Source organism: Emydura macquarii, unplaced genomic scaffold, assembly GCF_026122565.2.
Source record: "Emydura macquarii macquarii isolate MOO-44397 ecotype Brisbane River unplaced genomic scaffold, CSIRO-AGI_Emac_v2 contig_2422, whole genome shotgun sequence".
NCBI classification, from domain to species: Eukaryota; Metazoa; Chordata; order Testudines; family Chelidae; genus Emydura; species Emydura macquarii.
This window is the reverse complement of record NW_027132559.1, coordinates 870,354-888,440: the sequence shown is the minus strand read 5'-3', so window position 1 is coordinate 888,440 and position 18,087 is coordinate 870,354. Positions and strand designations below refer to the sequence as shown.

Below are 18,087 nucleotides of genomic sequence, written 5' to 3'. Positions count from 1 at the left end.
TAAAAGTTTCTGAAAGTCCCACTGCCAAATTTTTTTATTTAAAAAACTTGTTTTTCTGTTTCCTGATGCCATGTGTAAGATCACCACAATTAAGAGAAACTACCTGATTATACAAGAAAAACCCAGGAACAATGTGCAAAAAGAGCTGATAAATGTACATAGTAAACCAACTAAGAGAAATACATTATTTTTCTCCAATCTATTTCAGATTTACTCATTTTAGAAGTTACTTGTAACAAGAGATGGTACAAAAATGTCAGATCAAAGTATTACTTTGGTTTACAGTGCCCCTTTATAACAATGATTTCCAGTCAGTCTGATACCTTGCAGAAGAAGAAGGTACTGCAGCATGGAGGGACTTGACAGAAATGGATTTGGGAGTTACCTCTTATCTTTTTGCCTGAGATAGTAGAACTAAGTTGTCCTTCAGAGGTGACGGTTTTACCAGACTACCTTCTACCATCATTCACAATGACAGATGTCAAAGGAAGTTGCTCACTTTCTCTTCCAGGCAACAGAATAAAAACACACTTATAGAAAGAAGGAATTTGGTATTTAAAAAAGAAAATTAGTGATTCTCAACACAAAATAAAGGATCATCATAAACTCTATATGAACTGGCCTTAGATTGTTGTAGCAGTTCCCTATATTTTGGGCAGTTGGACAAACTAAAACCTGAGATACAAACACTGAATATTGAGGGCTCACAATCCAGATTTGAATTTGGAAGCTTAGGCCCATCTCTAATTTTTTCAGTGTCCTTCAGATCAGTCATTTATAAACTACTCTACCAAGGATAGAGTCACTGAAATGCAGTCAGTAGATAAACACTGCACAGCATCCTATGCAACTGTGAATGTAGGAGACATTTTAAGACCTACTTTTATCAAAAAATGCCATTGGATCTTTAATGTCCAGGCAAAATATAAATAACATAAATGTTTAAGCTCTAGTTTGAAAGACTCTCACATGATAAACTGCGTGGCACAATTTATTTGTCTTGGATGGAAGAGAGACTTGAGTTGATCCTTCTGAATTTATCTAGGGATTGCTTGTAACTTTCTCAAGCTTTCATCATTCTGGCTGAAATTTTCTAGACCTGGTCTCAACAAGAGGATAAATTCTTTCAGGCAACTTGAAGCAACAATGGTTCAACTATTTTGGTGTAGGAAGTGAAAAAATACACTTTTGCCCTTAGAAAAAACAACATGGCTCTCTACTGCACAGCTTTCACACTCCAGTTGTCTGGCACAGGAATATGAAAATTGGCAAGGATGTAATCCCTAGGTTTCAGCTGTGTCCTTCTTTGGGCCAATGAAAATCTGTTTTAGTTTAACTGAATTATAAGAGCTTAACATGCATTTCTCACAGGCATCGTGAGTTTTAATCATACAACAGAATCCCCCCCGGTGTCCCAGCTCCAGTTTCTCCTGGCTCCCATGGAAGAGGCCGGGGGTACCCAATATCTCCCAGCCCCAGTTTCTTCTGATTCCATATGAAAAATATCAAGGTTATAAAAATTAACCATTCAAGTCAGGGAGTATCTGTGCAACCTTAACTCTGCTCCCTGTGCATCTGCATTATGGCACTGTCTTTAATTACATGTTCACTTATTTTTTTCCTGAAGTAATCCTGCCTCTTTCCTTGCAGAAGTTGGATGGTATGCAGTTAATGAGGCAGTGTGCCACACATTAAGCAGTAACGATAAAAATAAATTCTTGAACAGCTGCCTTATTCTCTGAACCATGTATTCTGTCACTGAATGAGGTGGAAAAAATAATATGCAATTATGTTATTAAAGACACTGAGCAAGATTCTCTGGTCAGCTCTGTCCCTGTGCACAGTGGTGCAAAGGAGATGGAATCAAGCCTATCTTTCCTGTTGGGGATATCCCCCATGTTTACAGCTGTAAACCTGCACAGCTGGTTCCTATACCACTCCCTAGTGTGTCACAGGTGGAAAAGAATGGCTGAAATGCACTGTGCTCCAATTACACACAACTGGCAAATAGCCCTTAGGGACTATTGTGAGCTGTGGCAATTTAGAGCAGCCCCAAGAGCCCAGGCCAGAGCTCAGGAAAAGAATCAGGGCGATACAACGGGTTCTCTGACGGTCTCCCTTCTCTGCTCCACTCAGCATAATAGGAGCAAAGCAGAGGATTTGGTCTTATAGTGTAACATATGCACAAGGCAGCTAATATTTTTTCAACTTAATAAAAACATATGTATTAGTAGAATGAAGTGGACATAAAATATGTATATTTTGTACTTAATCTGCTTTATGGCATCCTGTTACTCTTATCATTGTGGATTTCCAAAAGTAACAAAATAATGGGCCATAGATCTACTTAGCCCAGGTGAGTAGCGTGTCCTTTAGGAAGCCAATTATAACTCTCTTACCCTGGAAGACTGTGCCAGCTCCAGAATAAGTTAAGGCCAGCCGTGGGGCTACTATAACTTACTCCACTGGGACCATATGCAAGCTGAGGATCAGTGTGACAAAGCATAACTTAGCAATGCTTCCTCCACACACCCATCTTTTCCCACATATCCCCTACATACCTGGGATGGGATAGGGAACAGTGGGAAGTATTTGTGGCTTTATGCCAATGAGAAGGTAACATTCCACTAGGAGAATTTTCCACTGGGCAACTAGAGCCAGAATCTGGACCCTTTTTACCGCTCATGGTAGAAAGGACCCAAAACAGAAACAGGAATCTGGTCTACTAATTTAATGCATCCAATGGACTTCTTTAAATATTTTACAAGTATTACAATACTAAGACTGATATACCAGCTATCGTCACCCCACTGTCCTTGAAGTCAGGGTGAGGTAAAGTGATATTACTTGACATGTTCAAAGAATCAAAAGAAATTGTTCTTCCTCAACAGGAATTTTCATGTACATGCTTACTTTTATTAAGATTCATCTCTAAAACTGTTACTCTTCTAGAACAAAATAAAAACTGAGAAAAAACTCACCTTTGCCTGGGATGAACTCCCTCTGCAACACTTCCTTCAGACTGCTATTTCCATGCAGTAGTCTATGATCACGTAAGATATATAAGTGGGAAGCTCCATAAATGGCTTCAGGTGTATAGGTATAGGCAGCTAGCTTCTCTCCCGTTTCTTTGCCATTAACCTGATAAAGAGCAGAAAGTATTCCAGAGCATTTTTATTTCTAATTTCTCCATTGAAAATGCAATTTTTTTTACATTTCCTCCTGCTGTTACAATTGGTCTATAACTTTTGCCAGCTTAGGAATATACCATGGAAAGTACATCACGTTATTTTTAATAAAAAGTTATAAACAGGTGCAAGAGAAATAGAGACTAAATTAGTCCAAACAGTAAGCCACGTTGATATAATCCAAGGACTGTTCAAATTATGTTGTTAAAAGCAGATGATATGGAAGTTAATGAACCACAATTTGTGATTTGGATATTATACCTAATGGTGTACAAAATAATGAGGGGATGGGCTATTCCACCCATCATTCCCTGCTTTAAAAAACAAAACAAAACAGACTTTGGGGGGAAAAAATACAGAAAGAACAGACAAAGTGAAATAACAGAAGCGGTGGCTACTGAAGCAAGTTTCACCTTGGCTTACATCCCCACCATCTCCTGGGACCCCAGGCCTTCATTACCCTAATCCTGAGATGTGCTGACCAGACTGGGCTAGAGAGAGGGACCAAGATAACATTGCCATCTCTACCGGCTCCAGCTGAATCCCAACTACCACCTGAGATGAAATGGGATTAGACTTTAACAGTAACAGCAGCGGCAGCAACAGCTCCAGCCCATCTCAACTAACTTCTTCCCCTTTCCCCAAAAGGACAGTTATTACCATCTTTAATACCAACTAAGACACTGTCAAACAAGGATTTTTTTCCTTCTAAAATTCTTTCTAGCTAAAGGGAAAGGGAACAAGGGATATTGTTAAAATAAAAGCCTTAAGTAATACTTTAAATTTCAGATGCGTTAACTATTTTTTCTTCTTTTCTGTATCTTTAAAAAAAGATACAAAGGATTTTTATGGTGTGTTTGCCATGGTATTAAGCAGGCTGAGTTCTCTGTGTACCATACCCAAGACCTTGTTTAACACTTTTTATTGTTGGACAATGACTGGGGTATGTTAACACCTTTGGCTCATATATTCTATCTAACTTAATACAATATCCCAGCTTCCTTTCTATTTATATTAAAGGCACTATTAATCCATCAGATACACAAGGACAACTCCTAATATCAGAGCCAGTTGTGTATTTGAAGGCAGCCTTAAGGACTAACTCTTCAGAGCTCTACTCCTGACTCAGATGCCATCTCTCTCTGTAGCCTTGGGAAAATCACTCAATCTTCTTGCCTCAGTTTCTCCATCTATAAAATAGGGAAAATCACACTTAAGAACCTCTTTGGGATATCTAGCCTGATCTAAGTCAATGGGAGTCTTTCTATTCACTTCAATAAACACTGGATCAGACCCATTGTGAGAATATCAGAGTTAATGTTTGCAAATCACTTTGAAGTATAGTAAGCAAATGACTAATGACTATATGCATAGTAAGCATTATTCAGGGATCTGTGTATTTTGTGGCTACAGAATTTACCGTATAACCTATCCTTTACCACAGACTTGTGCTCCAGAATCTAGGATTTTATTTTAAAAAATTATGGCTATGGCCCTAGTAGTAGTGAAGAGAGTCTTGTTTTTCTGAGTCCTAAACCCTTTTGCTATACACTGATAACTATGGGTTTGAGAGTGTGTGTGCACATCCTCAACAACCCCTGTTGCTTTAAAAAGTTTCTGTGGTCATGGGGGTTGACAGACTGGGCTCTGTGGACTCAATGTGAGGAAGAAAAACAAATATTGAGCAAAGAAAGCTTCTGTACCCAAAGCATTTAACCAAAAATAGTTTTAAAAACTCAGCTGCAAAACTCTACTGGCTTTTCTTTGGTCCTGATAACAATGAGTGATAGCCTCATACGATTATTGTCCTAAGAGCTAATAACACACTTATGCTTGATACAACTGGCTTTACTTGGGAATGGTTGGAGATGAAAGGACTACTAAGTTAGAGCTGTACAACTTCTCAGCACTCTTCAGTGGGCTTTGTGGACTCTCTAGGACACAGACTGAATAGCTACAGGGTTCCAAACTGCTAAACTCGTACAACAAATTCTGGTGGAGGATTTCAGTTTCTTGCTTTTTATGCTAATGAGAAGTTACTAAAATTTTACTACCTTTCTCACATTAATAAATTCCAGTACAATGAAGAATTGGAGCTTTTAAATGTGAGTCAAGAAGCCGATATGACCAGTATGAGAGCACTCAGAAACACAGCTCAACGTGCCTGTCCTCTCTGGTTTATCTTAACCTTAAATATCTGGTTTTTTACTCCATCCAGTGACTAAATGTAGTCTCATGACATTAGCTTCCCATTAAACCTGATATATTTCAGTAATCTCACATTTAGATTTGATTAGGGTTAGAATTGTGAATTCTGGTCAGTCATAGATCTGGATTATTAACTAAGGTCCACTTACAAAAATATTAAGGTCTGCCACAACGTTTCTGCAGGAAAACTTCAATGAGTTTTGAATGTTATAGTGTAGTAGGAATAAAAATAATGAAAAGTGTTACATTTAATAAACATATATATTTATAAAACAATATGTAATAGTATACTTACCTTTCAAACATCTTCTAGATCAGCGCTTCTCAAACTTATTTGATTGCGCCCCCTTCTTTGTGTAGTTTCTTTGGAGTAGTTTACGCCCCCCTCCCCCGCAACACAATTACATATACCAATAAAGAAAAACCAACATGCAACTCTCACTAAATATGAAAAACAGCATGACATTGATTGAAACAGAGCCAACGATCCATTGTAATAAGAGCAAAAGCAAAACTGCCTTGGTGATCGATGCTTGCAATTAAATGTGCACACCGCATCATGGCAAATGGACTAAAGTATAGATGGCAACGACTTTGTATAATGCTATGCAAGCTTAACAGAAATCCGTTCAAATGGACAGTGCCATCTTGAGTCTAATGCACAGTGCCAGCTGAGGATCTGATCTGTCTGGAGGGATCAGCATGGCTAGTTATTCATGGCGGTGGGTAAATGTGTGCAGTAAGTTTTTTTCCCTAAAGCTTCTCATGCCCCCCTCAGAATACACTCCGTCCCCCCCCCAGCCAGGAAACCCCCCGCCCAGTTTGAGAACCTCTGTTCTAGATATTAAGAGAAATCCCATCATGCATTTCAGTGATTTTGCATAATCCACAGAAAGAAAGGGATGGTCAAATTTCTGACTCACCTTTAACATGAAGTCAAAATAGCATCCAACACAATCACCTATCCAGTTTGCTTGCATTTCCTTTATGCCATACCACTCAGGGAGATCAGACAAAGAATCAAGCATGGCCTGACACAATATAAAGGAGGTATTAGGAACTCTAGCATATATTAAAACACATATATTAACACTTTAGGATTCAATTTAAAAAAGGGTCACAGAAGTATGCCTGCACAAGTAAAAACAGGAACAAGACATTATAGACTCTCAAACTTTAAGGTCAGAAGGGACCATTATGATTATCTAGTCTGACCTCCAGCACAATGCAGGCCACAGAACCTCACTCGCCCACTCCTTTAATAGACCCTTAACCTATGAATAGACCCATAACCTATGCATTCTTATACTACAGCTCCCCCAATTTCATGTCTTTCAAGAACCTGGCAGAGCTAATAATGCAGCAGGAGGAGGCTGACAATGAAACAGACATGGCAGATGAACCGGGTGATTCTGTTCGTGAAACTCAACTAGCCACTGATGACCCATACATACACCACTACACTACAAAGCATTAGGGCTCAAACCCTGGGTCCTGCATTCACTTGGACTTGGACCCTCCATCCTTGCAGGGTCCTATTACTCTGGGTCTGAGCCAGATATCTGTGAGTAGACGGAAGGAGGGTTAGGCTTGAGCTTGGGTCTGAGCACCAGCTTGCACTGCAGTGGAGACATACCCTCTCACTCTGTTTGACTAACTCAAGTGTAAATAACTAGAGTTAATTCTTCAATGAAGACATAGCCATAGACACTTTGTAAGCACAGAAACTTCTTCACATAAGTGTGTGCCTGCACAGTACACAGTGAAAAGACAAAAATAATGCCCTCAAAATTTCTAAACAGGTAATCACCATTCTCAGTTCTTTGTACTTAAGGCATTGCCCTAATAACTTGAGAGGCCTACACTGGGAAATTTAGTAGAAACCAAAAATAGTTAATTACATAGTATTACAAAGGTAAAAATGTGCATTACAAGTACATTACTAACATGTTGTTAAATGTTACTTGATATTTCACAGAAAGATAACCTTATAGCAATATCTTAAACTGGATACTCATCAGTTCTTACTCATTTAATATGCTCACTTTTTTAAAAAATCATTTAAGTAAATGAAGACATTTCTGTAAAATGTTTTTTTTTAAACATTTTCTGAAATTTTCATCAACAAAATTAAGATGGACTGGATGCTGAAAGAAGTGTCAATTACAACTAAGTGCAATACTAGTTTCTTCACTCTCCTGATTAAATAAATGCAAGTGCACAGCACCACTGAAAATCAAGAAACTTATTTGGGAACCTGAAAGATGGATTTAGGTGTGTAATTTTAGACACCAAGGTTTGAAAATTCTAGTTCCTCACTTTATTTTCAAACACAGAAGGCACAATTTGGAACCCTAGGGAAAATCTAAATAAATGTGGCCAAAAGCTAGTTCCATAATTAGATGTGACACCAAAATAGCAGGGAAAACAAAGGCATCACACATCAGCAGAGTAAAGTCTGAAACAAAGCAGTGAGTAAAATTAAATGTGAAAAAGTGCAAAGAGAATGGACAGAAGGGGAAAGGTTAAGTGGCCTAAGATAATTAAGGATGTAACTAAAGGTTAAACTGTGTTCTGGAAATACACACAGAACAGAATAAACAAAGAAATACAAATCAAGAGTAAGGGTATTCCAACACTAGAAATGCTGCTGTAGTACTGTCAAATAGATACTTATTACAACAACAGAAGGGATTCTTCCATGGCTATAGCAAATCCACTTCTCCTACAGGCAGTAACTAGGTTGATGGAAAAATTCTTCTGAGGATCTAGCCGGTGTCTGCACTGGGGCTTAGATCGGCTTAATAATATCACACAGAGCATGAAATTTTTTACAGCCCTGTGCAACGTAGGTAAAGTGGCCTAACTTTGTAGTGTAGACCAGCCCTAAGAGACATATAAATAAGTTACCAACGAGAACTGGACAGATTAAAGAATTATCACATTCACAAGCCTGAAGAGGATAACGATGGAAGAAACAAACCTACAACTGCTGGGGGAGGAAAAGGAAATAATAAAGAATAATCAGCACCAGATCAGAAAAAGTGACTGAGCAATGAGAGCATCTTCCAGGGCTGGACATGATCTGAATATTTTTTGAGGGAAGAAGCTAGACAGGTAGGGAAATGATTTTGCAGACATTTATTAAAGCTTTCTTGGAAAAATTCGTGATTTGTAAAGAAACTAATTTAACATATATAAGATAGAAGTCGAATAAACTACATACTTCAAATTCCAACCAGACACAGAAGATCCTAGAAACTCGTCAGAGACAGAATATTGAAACACCTAAAATGCTATCAATTTATTAATATGTTTCATACATTTGTAATCTCTCCCCCCCACACACACACAAACAAAATCACAAGTATGTGTATACATATATTTGTATGTTCTAAATATATATTTAAAGCTATAAAATTTCATTTAAAGAGACAATTGTCTAACTTGGTTAGACCTGAAACATTCTTGGTATTATGACTGATATAATCTGGTGTGAAATTTCCTGTAGAATGCAAAATATCTTTTAAAAAATTAAATATCATTAACTCCATTATTCTTGCTGCCAACACTTAAAAAAAATCACTGCTCATTTTGCTGCAATTCCTTAAACACGGAGCCAAGTTCTGCCCTCAAAAAAGGTGTATAGGTCCCACTGAAGCCAACTGGTTTGTAGAACTTGTTAACTAGCTACTAGCTAACACTAGAGAAATAACCAGTAGTAGGTCCAGCACACAGAGAAATAAACATAACAGCTATCGTACTGCCTTCTGCAATATATGAAAAAAAGAAAATACTATTTGCGAAATGGAGAAGAATAAAACTGTCAGGGAAATAAATTCCATCTTCACATTTAAGAGGAAGCTTTTAAAACAGAAACTTAAAGAGACTAAGTAGCAGATTTTCTTTCTAGATGGCACTCCCCTCCCTTCCTGGCCTAGAGGGAAGGAAATTTACAAAACAGCTACCGCACCACAAGAAAAAGAACAACTCTCAAACTCCAGGAAGGAGGAACAGAATAACTGAGGTGTCAGTACAACAGAAGGTAAATGAGATAAAAAAGTTAGAATACTGCAAGTCCAAGGATGGTTATGGAAATCAGAAGGGCAGATTTAAAGCCAGTGAGACTGTTCTCTTGGGCTGAGATGACCCCACTTTCAAGTAAGAGAGTAGTAGCATTCTAGGACTTTCTGAAGATTAACAAGTAGCAATTTTAAGCAGATTGTAAAAGAAAGAATTGTAATAATTGACAAAGAAAATGCAAGGCATGAATAAATCTTAAGCTGAAACAAAGTCAGTGTAAAGCCAGGTCAAATTTTGGCAATGTCTATCCAATAATTATACGGTAATAGAGCCTACATACAGCAATTTATTCAAATAAAGCCAGGGTACAGAGAACTTAAAATGTCTGACATTTAAATACAAAATAGTGCTGGGTTTGAAATCATATTAGCAAAAAGCCATGGGTGTATCCAAGATCTGTTAAATTTAAGATCGCAAATTTAAGTTCTTACCTACACTTACCGATACTCCCAATAGAGTAACTAAATACAATTCAAATATTAAGATGGTAATAGGAAGTCATTTGATAAAATTTAACATACAACAAGATGTGGTAAATAAAGATAACATTACATATCTCAGCTATATAGTGCTCTACTGAAGTATTTCCAACTCAGGTCTTGCTTTTTTTTCCTTACAGAACTGGATTTTTTATTTTTTTTAATCTCTTATTTTATTTCTTTACCTTCAATTGCCTCTTTCTACACTACTATAGGTCACACTTAAATCTTATTTCCCATATGTGAAGTATCCTGAAAAAATATATATACTCAAGGAGCAATAACAACATAGGCACTCTAACTGCTTCAAGCGCTCACTGGCAAATGCCTTGATTCTCAGCAGTTTTTGCCTCTTTCTATACTCTGTAACTTGTTGTCAATAAACACTGCTGCCTGACCAGATACATACAACTGAGATAAATAACTGAGTTACAAAAGACAAAGTAACTAAGTTACTAAAATATTCAGCTCTCTCTCTGTTTGTGTCATTGAAGAGAATTTTTCCTGTATTCTTTAGTCACAAATATACTAAAATGTACCACTTGGAGAAAACTGAAAAACAGTCACTCTCATTTCTGCAAATCTGACTGTAAGCATTCCAATAGATGAATTGCTTCTATTTAAAAAAATTAAATCCACTGCTTTAGTTACTGTCGTGTAATAGGAATTTATATCTATAGTACTGTAGCATTTAATGCTACACTTTATTTTTATTAAGCCTAAAAGATCAGCCTGGCCTGGATTGTCTACAAGTGTTGCTATGTGGGGGACATGGGTTAATTCCTTGCATTAGTAAGTGCTAAGAGAGCTGTGAAGTCAGTGCTCTTGACCCCTATGTAGGAGACAGTTCTTTATATGATTCAAGAGTAAGGGCTCCAAAGGGATTTATATCAGTCCCATTCAGCCAGAGGGATTGTTAGTATGACACAGAACCTTGAGTATAAAAGCATAAAATCCCCAAGAGTGAAAAGTGAAAAATTAAAAAGCCAACATTTTTATTCTCTTCACAACTCTGAGCCTTTACCTTACATTATGCACTTTAGGTAAGATACTGTCAAGATCCCTTCTCCACTAAAAGGCAGTATTTGGTTTTCTTTTCCTGTGGAGTAAGGCGGTAGCCATTCTGTGCAGTACCACAGAAATAAAACAAGAAAAATATTCAAGAAATATGAAACCAGGACACACAAGATTAGTTGTATTTGGACCTACATTCCCATGCTTGATGTCACCACTAATGGTGACAAATAAATTACTGTAATATTATTCTGTGGCATAACAAACCATTAATACAAATTAATCAGAATTTGCTTTTAATCTGAGCATTCTCTCCTTGCAAGGATTTTGCATTAATTATTAATCCCATTTGTGCACATCACACACAAAAATTTCACTTTTTTCAGCATGAAATGCTGTTCTAAATACTGGCAGATAAAAACATGCAGTGGGAAATAAGCATTCACATTTAAAAAAAGGAATGTGATATTTTTTCCAGATTTCTTTTGTCCTTGGTTTTAACAGCATGGAGCACAGGATTCTAATTCTAAAGGCAAATCAATCTGGGATTTAATAATACTGAAATATTTCCTTCTGTTGCCTCACTCAAATTAGACTCTTCCTCAGTTGTCTTTTTCTTCATGTCTGAGGTTTAATTTATGCACTCTAACAAACCATATGCATCCATGAATATATTCACAGTGACACCCACTTAGCTTTTTACCACAAAAAGTGACAAATGGAGGGACAGTAGTGGAATTCATGGGATTCCAAAGTGTGTGTGTTGGTAGGGTTGAATGCCTAAACACTGGCCAGAAGGTACAAATTTCTGTGTGCTAGAATCCTTTGAGGGGTTTCCTTTTACAATGGTGAGAAAGGGATTGTTAGGTGTAAGGGCAAGCCAAGGGAAAAGCTGCAACTGAGCTGGTAGGTCCCTTCACTGACCATTTCCCCATCCATGGGCTGGGTAAGAAGCTATGCCCAAAACTTCATACTCAACCTGTGTACTAGGGGAAGGATTTGCCTCTAAATATCTGTTTAACAGAAAGAGCAGAAAGAAATATCTGTTTAATGCAAAAAGAACAGTTCTGAGTGTTAGCTATAAACAAGTGTGGCAGGATTTTGTGTCTCCTGCCAATTCCCACACTTTTAAAATGAAGTATAAATATACTACCCTAAAGCTGGACAAAAAACAGGAATATGAATTCATGAAAAAAATTCAAATTTCAGAGTTATTTCTGTTTTGCAACATTTGAAATGGATCCATTTTCTGTTTTTTGTGGGGAGTTTTTAAAACTAAATATCAAAATGTTATTGACATTTTCATAGCACCCCTTTAGGAGAGGGCAGGGCTAACAAAGGTTAACCTTGCATATCATTATTTAAGAAGTTAGCTGGCTGTGCAAAAAAAATAACTATACCATTTTAAGTTGTATACAGAAATTACTAATATTAACAGATAGCTTTTTCAGTGAATCTGCATACAGCCCTAGCTGAGTAACCATAGTAACTAAATATTTCAGTATAAGATTCTAAAACGCACAGATAACAATTTGAATAATAATGCCATCAGTTAAGGCCATTATACTTTTACCAAAGAAATCTGTCAAAACAAAAAAGCTAATTAAAATTTACTTTTTAAAAGAAGAATCTATAAAAGTTACTTGTCAGCGTGTTAAGTTTACTAATAGTTTTGAAAAATGGGACAACATGGGCATAATTACTTAAAATAGTATTTGCAGTTAACAAATAAGGATTCCTGCTACATACTTAAAACACCGTCACTCTTTTCTGCCTTTGAAAATGTATTATCATTGGTGAACTGCCATATGAGAAAATAGCATTTTTGTTCAATTTTTGTTTTCTTTATTTTAAGAAATGAATGAATATAGGCGCAGTAACAATAGCCAATTCAAAAACAAACCAAAAAAATCTCTCCTGACATACCGGAAGCCTAAAAATGTTATGTGCATAAACAAATTACAGCTGACTAATACAACAGCCAATGTGACTGCATAACACAGTATTGACTCTTTGTGCATGATTTCTATTTTGTGGGTTACTTAAGTATGTACCTGATGGTTAAGCAAAAGTAGTAGCAAGAAGAAAAAAGGGAGAAATATAGTAAAACAGAGAGGGAAAGTGGATGTAAAAGAGGAATATGGATAAATAGAAAGATGATCTACCTACAATATGTGCCTTGGTTGTTTATATTCATGGGTAATGATAAAATATTTTGTAGAAGCTTCAAGGAGGAAAAAGAATTAAAAAAAATAATTAATGATTCAGACCCTGTTAACTGAAGATTCACATGATAAATGAAGAGAGAAGAGACTCAGAGTTACTCAACTCAAATATATTTTAAACATTGATCCTTTACCTATAAGAAGCACAGGTGAAATGCAAACCTAATCTTCCTGATCGGCCATATATGAGAAAAAATAAAAACAGGATATAAACAAATAGTAGCTACTGATGAAAAGAAGCTGTTCCCATTTTTGACTCCTCCACTGCTGATTCCTACACCAGTTATTTAGATCTCTTACTTCAGAAGAGGAGAAAGGCAAATGGGAGTAGTAGTGTGTGTGTGCACAGGCGCACAAATAACACATTCTCCTGCTAGCCTGATGAAGAGCTGAAGAGATATTTTATGGGTTGATGTCCAAAAACCTCATACTCACACCTTTGCATAAGCAGTAGTTTTGATAAACCACTGTCTGAGGTACTTCTGTTCCACTTTCGCTCCAGAACGCCATGAATAGCCATTTTCATCCACCTGTTCATTTGCTAGAACAGTCTGATCCACTGGGTCCCAATTAACCACGGCCTAAAGATGTTTCAGGCAACAAAATACTAGTTTTAGTATGTGTGTCACAAAAAATGGATCTAACCTTTCAGATACTGACAATACTCAGTGCAAACAGTTTCCAAGGCCCCCATGATCTCTGCATAAACATGTCCATTTGTGTCATCTCCATGAATTGAGACTCAACTGAAGATCTGTTGGATGCCGTGCTCTTCAGAACTCAAAGGTCAATAATGAAGCCTGCTGTCTTTCTGCAGTTAAGACACGTCCTTGGATTGATTGTTCTAGCAGGGGGTATACTGACCCAAGGACATTTGTTATCTTCAGTAATGAAGTAACACCACAACTAAACATCATTTTCATTGACTCTACAGAGCAAGAATATAATCTGAAGTTAAATAGTCTGGTATTGATCCAAAAGCTCTGGGGGTAAGGATGAGGAAAATTTATAGCTACGGTGCTCTAACCTGAGAGGATGAAGAGTCACATATAAAAATGTTCAAAAAAATAATACTGGTCAGCTGTAAATAAGTAAGTTAAACAGAGTTAACATTTCCTGCACTGAATTTGACTACTCAATTTACATTATTGTAGATATCACTTTCTCCTATTTAAAATCAATCCAAGTAAATTAGAAAGAACAAAATGTTACAGTGGAGAAAACGTGTGTTGAATTCTAGCCCCAATCACATGTATGCAATTGGTGTTTTGTGGTATTTTGGGCTAAATCACAAATACTGTACGTTATCCCTGGGAAAACAGACATGCATACTTTTGAAAGATTGGAACCTCTAGCTGACTGTTTATAATAAGAAATTGAAAAAATCTTATGGCATGGTAGATGAAAGAGATATGCTAAAAAGGAATATCATCAGACATTTATTTTTTTTAAATCTGAACGGAAATTTAAATATCAGGAAAAGAATAAAAGCAACTGCAAAGATCAATCTGAAGTATCATTTAGTAACATTGGCTGAGCTATTCAAAGTGACTTACAGTCAAACTGAAAGATAGCTCTGCTCCACAATGTTTTACATATTCCCTTCCCCTTAGGAATATTACTGTTATTAACAGTGACGTTTTGTTCATCATCTGATTGCCTGCATTGATTTATACAATATAAATAATGAAAGAATGAATTAAAGATAGTTTTTTTTTAATGAAAAATTTAAACTCCGATCTCCAAATCAAGCCCACATGAATATAGTATTTCATAGGAACTCATGCTTAATGTGATTCAGCTATATTTTATGTCTAACTTTTTTTTTTTAATTAAAAAGATACTTATTTTCATATCATGCGAGATTAATTTGTTACAATCCTTTTTCAAAGCCAATCAAAATGCAGATCTTAAATAATAGTATAGCACATTGTAAAATTAACTCTAAAAATAGTGACATTTTATTTATAAAGCACTCCTGAACAAGATGACTAGGCCACTGCAAAATTAAAATAAAATACTCATTAACATAAAACAGACAATATTAAAAAAATAATAAAATGCTAAAAAGCCAAAATGAAGCAGTGTCATTAGAAACGATTTTTCTTTTGTTAAATACTGTAAATGATTCAAAGCTGGGAAGAAATAAAATGATTGTGGTTTTGCTGACATTGAGATGGGGAAGCATATATGCTGAAATCTTGAATTATGATTAAACCATCAGGAGATGATGGTGTTAATTAGCACTACCACACAATTCAGAATTTTTCCAACGGATAACCCATCACAATCAATGAAAAAAAACCAGAGAGAAATAACACATGTAAATCAGTAGTTGAAAGTCATAATCAGGGGATTTTTAAAGCTGTTTTGTCCTTTCTGTCTCACCATTGCATCCTCTCCACTAGTGTTCAGAACTCATGCAGAGTCTCTCACTATAGAGAAGAGACAGGACTCTGTTGTGATTAATATAAATTGGGTTCTTTACTGAGGCTGAAAGACAGAGACAGACCCTGTTAATTTTCACTGACTCCAGCTCCCAGACTAATTAAACAATGGGTAAATTGGTAATTCCTGGGTCTGGCATACTCAGTCATGGAATGGAGCTCTACATCCATCTTCGCTCAAGATTACCCTTATAGCCTTAGCAAAGTCCCAGGTTCATAACTGCAACAAATGATACTTCAGACTGATTAGAAATACTGTTTAAGGCATATCTCAAGTGTGCTGGAGGCAGAGATGAAGATCAGCGCAGCACAGCTGGCGTCAGCACAGACTGAAGAGTCTAATCCTGATCCCATTTAAATCAACGGCAAATCTTCCAATGACTTTGCTAGGAGGAGCATAGAACCCTAATTAAGCCTATGACATCAAGAGTCATGAAATAAACTAATTCAATCCACATAATTCATTTGGCATACCAGAACATATTGCAAACACAGTATTTGCATATAGGGCCATTGTAGACCCCTTTGACAGTAAAGATCACGGATTTGCCCTGCCATTGTACCTAACAGTGGAAGATAGTTATCTATTAACATTTCATTTTCTTTTACAGTGATACCAAAGCACAAAAACTGTAATGCAGATATCTGTCCCCTTAATGAATGTAAACTGAAGAGCCTGAAAGATAGTTATCTATAGCATGAGTGACTCAAGACATTAAGTTTAAGGTATATGCCTAATTGTATAGGTCAAAGTTTGCACTTACCTCCTTTTGATAGACTAACCCAGCTTCAAATAACTTAATAAAGAGGTACTGTGTCCACTTATAGTACTCTGGCAAACAAGTGGTTACTTCCTGTAAAGAGAAGTAAAAAAAATTCTATTATCTTCCTGTTAAGTAAATTGTTTGAGTTATGATGTAACAGACCACATGAATAATTGCAGCCTGTAGGGGAAATATGTACTGTATTAAATTAATTTAGAAAATGTGCACTATGGCTGAAAAGTCCATGTATGCAAACTTAGAGAAATCACGGTTTGGGGGGGAATGTCAGTCAATGCCCCCAAATCACAGCCAACCTATGGAGCTGCAACACACCTTCTACAGTGCTGCTATTCCAGCCAATGGGGTGGGATGGAAGGGAGTTCATAGTGGATCTGGTTGATTTTCCTTGGAGAAATTGGAAGCAAGAGGGGGTAAACTGGTTTCTCAGAGATAAAGGACAAGCTGATACTTCTAGCCAGGTGTCATCAATGTTGAATGGCAATCATTGGTCAAGTAGCAACGAAGGGGGGCAGGAACATATCAATCTGCATTTTAGCAAACAACAACATGGAACCTCTTGCACCACAAGACTCCCATGTTTCCATCCTCACAGCAAGGAGGACATTTTTCCAGGGGTAACCGTCAGGAAAATGCATTTCAAAGGGTAACTGGACTATAAAAGTGAGGGACAAAAACACCCCAAGTTCTCTCTCTTTCTTTCTCCTAAGATGACACAGGAACCAGCCCTTTGACATTGGAGGAATTCCTGATCTGAGAATTTGGTCAGCAATGTTGCTGCAAACCAATGGTAAAGATTTTACCTTAAACCAAGTCTAGCTTGTTAAGTTTTAGCTACTAGGAAGTATTTTGTCTTTATTTCTCTTCTAATTATTTCTGATTTTAATACCTTATACTTGTATTCACTTAAAATCTCTCTTTGTAGTTAAATAAACTTGTTATATAAATCTAAACTAATCCAGTGTTGTGATTAAACTGAACTGGTTGGTAACTGCGGTTAAAGTAGCAAACTGTCGCATATTGACCCCTTACAGGGGCAACACACCTTTAACATCTGAACTGTCCTGGGGAGAGCAGCACAGTGCAGAACACACGTTTCGGGAAAATTCAGGACTGGGAGTGTGTTGGGGTCACCCTGCAAGTAGTAACCAAGGCTGCTGGAAGCCAAAGTATGGTTGGTGTGTTGCTAACAAGCTGCTGGAGTCAGAGTTGCTGGATCAGGACTGCAAGTATATACAGATACTCGGGGTATGACCTGCATGCTCTTTGGCCATTTGTGAATAGCCCAAGATGGGAGCTACAACAGCAAAGCACTATGAGGAACCCAATTTGCAAGGCAGGTGGTGACAACCCCTCGATGATCTGGATTGCACCCCAGAAGGTGACAGGTGGACTTTACTTTTGAAGAGAAGGGCAAAAGTTGAGGGTAGAGGAGAAAGTGGAGTGCAGGGAACCATGGAAGTGAGGGAGAGAGAACAGGAGAGAGCTGACAAGTTGTGCATGTTCACAGACTGGAAGAGCATGGTGGAGAGGTGGGAAAAGGGGATGGGCATGCAATGTTGAAGGAGATAAGACAGTTGCTGAGAAGATCTCGTATTGAGAAATCAAAGAGAGAGCAATGTTTAGTGAAGATAAGGTCAAATAAGACACCATTTTGGTTA

At 37.1% G+C, this 18,087-nt stretch overlaps 1 protein-coding gene across 3 annotated transcripts in view; it reads right to left on the bottom strand.

Moving 5' to 3' along the window:
- LARS2 (leucyl-tRNA synthetase 2, mitochondrial) overlaps positions 1-18,087 on the bottom strand; it is a 118,552-nt gene that overhangs the window by 51,480 nt on the left and 48,985 nt on the right. For 2 of the 3 annotated variants that reach the window (XM_067561728.1, XM_067561730.1), the window contains exons 6-10: positions 16,409-16,498; positions 13,635-13,778; positions 6,320-6,427; positions 5,546-5,584; positions 2,982-3,141 (exon numbers count right to left, since the gene is read on the bottom strand). In XM_067561728.1, coding sequence (XP_067417829.1) covers positions 2,982-3,141; positions 5,546-5,584; positions 6,320-6,427; positions 13,635-13,778; positions 16,409-16,498 — 541 coding nt within the window. The remainder of the gene's footprint in view (positions 1-2,981; positions 3,142-5,545; positions 5,585-6,319; positions 6,428-13,634; positions 13,779-16,408; positions 16,499-18,087) is intronic. The other variant, XM_067561729.1, reaches the window with a different exon arrangement.